This window comes from Nestor notabilis, unplaced genomic scaffold (genome assembly GCF_000696875.1).
Source record: "Nestor notabilis isolate BGI_N333 unplaced genomic scaffold, ASM69687v1 scaffold4766, whole genome shotgun sequence".
Taxonomy (NCBI): domain Eukaryota; kingdom Metazoa; phylum Chordata; class Aves; order Psittaciformes; family Psittacidae; genus Nestor; species Nestor notabilis.
This window is the reverse complement of record NW_009931362.1, coordinates 6,307-9,765: the sequence shown is the minus strand read 5'-3', so window position 1 is coordinate 9,765 and position 3,459 is coordinate 6,307. Positions and strand designations below refer to the sequence as shown.

General features: G+C 50.2%; 1 protein-coding gene across 1 annotated transcript in view; it reads right to left on the bottom strand.

The window, feature by feature from the left end:
* The window catches only part of LOC104406760 (microtubule-actin cross-linking factor 1-like), a gene marked incomplete at its 3' end in the record, with an annotated part of 33,114 nt that overhangs the window by 24,721 nt on the left and 4,934 nt on the right, over positions 1 to 3,459 (bottom strand). Inside the window, 3 exon segments of the mRNA XM_010015847.1 lie at positions 821 to 905; positions 1,552 to 1,878; positions 2,475 to 2,763. Coding sequence (XP_010014149.1) covers positions 821 to 905; positions 1,552 to 1,878; positions 2,475 to 2,763 — 701 coding nt within the window.

The following is a 3,459-nucleotide window of genomic DNA, read 5'->3' as shown; positions in this document are numbered from 1 at the left end:
GCCCAGAGAGCTGTGGCTGCCCCATCCCTGGAAGCGCTCAGTGCAACTTCGCAGCCTATTTTTACAGCCAGGAAGCTGCTCTTAGAGCTGACACTTTCTACCAGCCAGCATAACATCCCTGGAACAGGACGGGATCATGCTGAAAAGCCTGGCTTTGCCACAAGCCCCAAAACCACCACAACTCAGTTCTCAACTACCATGTCACAGCTCCAAGAAAAAAAGGTCCAGTTCACTCTTTACTGCTATTTCCAAGGGGACAAGAGGCTGTGAGCCAAATTCTTTGTAATCACTCTTCCTGCTGCATGGCTCCCACAAGGGCAGAGGCCTGTACATCTGCTCTGAGCAGACCACAACTGAAGGAAATGCATCGCCCCGACCTTTCTTCCCACTCAGAAACATAAACTCACACCCACGTGGCAACAGCAACAACTGCTCAGCATGGGAAAGCGATATTAGGAATGGGCCGGGTGTATTTTTAACCTCTTTCCATGTGATTTAGCAGCTGGATGCAATGGGAAAACCCTCCCTCGTGTTGCAGGGCTGCTCAGCGCAGAGCATCACCATGCTGGTGGGAATCACCCGCTCCCAGAGCTCCGAGCCTTGGGACCAAGTGAGGTCAAAGCATTAAGCTGGAGTACTTGTGGCTCACCATCCAGGTCTGGATGCAAACCAGCTACTTTGGGAGTATCCAAAAGGAAATTAGACCTGAGGGAGAACAGTATCGCTGCAGAGCATGGGCTTCCCAGGAAAGATCATGTGGAGGACAGGGGCTTCCCAGACCCCCCATATCAGCCAGAACATGCCCAGATCTTCATGTTACCTGTGGTTTGTTTCAGAAGAGCTTGCCCGTTTCTAATGGCTTGGTCCACATTCTTCTTCCTGTTGACAATTTCCTCATTCAAAGCCTGGAGGGAAAGGCAGACCAGGGTTATCCTCCTGCAGGCAGGTTCCTGTGTCCTGCCAGCCAGAGATGCTAAGGAGAGCATGAAGTGCTCCTCCTGATTATGGGAAGGGTGGACAACAGATCTGATACTTGTCCAGTCATCCTCCTATGGGCATTATTAGGACTTCTGGGACCAAAAGGCTCCAATCTTAGAGCAAACCCAACCCAACCCATTGGATCTGTGTTACCAAAGAACTCGCCCTTGTATTAGACATAACCTCACTCTTGAAAGGAACTTCCATGGCCCCAGGAGCGGAAGCAGACACTTCCTCGGTGGCCAGCCTGCCTTGGAAAACCCACTGGGCTTTTCAAGCTCTCATTCTTGGAAACAGCATCCAGCTTTCTAAAGGCATGGGGTGGCCAAGCTTGCTCAGACATTGTTCACAAAGCAGATGAACAATTTGAAGTTTTCCCCTCTGGGAAACCCATTTTTTGGGGCCACAACGATTGTTTTTAAGACATGAAATCTCTTTACACTTCTCCAAGCCTAGAAGTGGAACCAGCAGTGGAACGAGCTTTGCCAAATTAAAGGCAGACCAGAAAGAGAACTAAAACCAGAGAAATGCAACCAAATAAATGACATAAACATGGAAGAAAATGGAAAATACCAGCTGGTCGGCATGCTGCTTCTGCAGGACGTCCCGTTTGTAATCCTTTACGGATACCGAGCCGAGCTTGTCCTCGACCTCAGCCAGCCAGTTGAGCACTTCCACCTCCTCCTCCCCAAAGAGCCTGGCGTTCGATAGCGCCTGATCCAGCAGCGCTGCCTTCCGGCAGCACCGCTCCTGGACCTCGCCGTAGCGGCTCTGCAGAGACTCCAACCTCTCTGCCAGCAGCCTGCGCTCGGCGGCACAGCTCAGGGAGGAGAGGGACTGCCCGACACCGAGCGCCCGGGACACGTCGCCCGCATGGCTCTCTATCTCTTCCTCTAGAGCCTGAATGGCAGGAGGATAAAATGGACAACAGAAAGGAAAATGAGTGAACAAACCAAAACTAAAAATGGATAAAATAACCAAACGAACATAAAAGGGGAAACAGAAACAATGAATGTGACTGAAGGGATGAAGGAGACACAAAACCCACCCGTGAACGGGCAAACTGCAGCAAAATAAAGGAAAGGTTTAACAGGAAGTTGATAGCACAACTCTGGGGTGCAGGGATCAAGACTGATATTCAAAGAGCATCTGGACAAAGCTCTTGGTCAGATGGTTTAGTTTTAGGTAGTCCTGCAAGGAGCAGGGAGTTGGGACTCGATGATCCCTTCCAACTTGAGATATTCTATGACTCTATGAAACACAACAGCGGGAATGTTTTTTCTATCCAGAGCCAGAAACACTTGCTGCAAAGCACAAAGACATCAGTTCGATATTTACCCACTCTGATAAGGGTTTGGAGCCTTCTCTGTACATAAAGCAGCCTGGGTACCTCCTCCGATACTTATTTGTGCCAAAAAAACCCTCGCCGGGGCAGAAACAACCACCTGAGCAGGACCTGATACCAATCACTTCCAACAGCAGCTCCTGGGTCCTACCTTGTGCCGACTGATCTGCTGCTGGATTTTGGCAGTCTGGGTGCCGATGGGCTCCGAGTTGGCCAGTTTCTTCTCCGTCACTGACAGCCAGTCCGACACGGGCTCCGTGGTCTCGTGGAACTGCTTTGCCAGGACCAAGATGTCCTCCAGCTGCTTCTGCCTGCAGTGAGGAATAAAACACTAAGAAGCAGCTCCCTGTTGGAGCCAGGCATGGGAAGCAGCTTCAAGTATTAGGAAGAGGGAACCAAAGCAGCCCTGTTTGGAGCAAGGTGAGACACTGTCATTCAAGCTGCAAATTCCAATACAAAAGTCAGCGTGGGGAAACTGGAAACTGCAAAATAAACCTTTTCCTGCAGCTGGGCCTTTGGGTCGAGTTTACCCCCCGGGAAGATGGCAGAAAGGCTCCCTCAGTCCTGCTTTACACTCATTCCCATTCCTATCATTATCTTGGAGATCCTCTGACATGCTCAGCTTGTGGCTGGGCTCTTGGTGTTTGGAAGCTTCTGAGCTTCTGTTCAAAGACATCCCAGCACTGGTACAAGTCTTATATGGACAGTCCCATCTTGGCAGTGATTTAAAACACTGGGAGGGTCAAATGGGGCCTTCAGAAGTGATTTCATAACCTCAAAAATTAGTTTATGTAGCAACAAGCAACTCATAAATAAGATTCAGGCAGCAGGAAGGTGTCAACAGGATGTTGCTGCTCAAGCTAAACGTTAAAAGCTTAAAGGAACAAGAATAACATCCATCCCCTGCAGGGAATTTATTTAATCCAAACTCTTCCCTGCCATTGTAACCCAACCTCTCCCCTGCCATTGTAAGCCACCACTATCAGCTTCAGCTCCCAAACAGGTTTTGATTTCCCTTGTTTTCCAGCTGTTTCCAGGATGTGTCTGCACACAAACCTCCGCCAGCTTCCCGCGTGTGGGAGCCCCGCGCTCCAGGGCTCCGGAGCCCACAGGATGAGCTGCCCCTCACCTGCCGG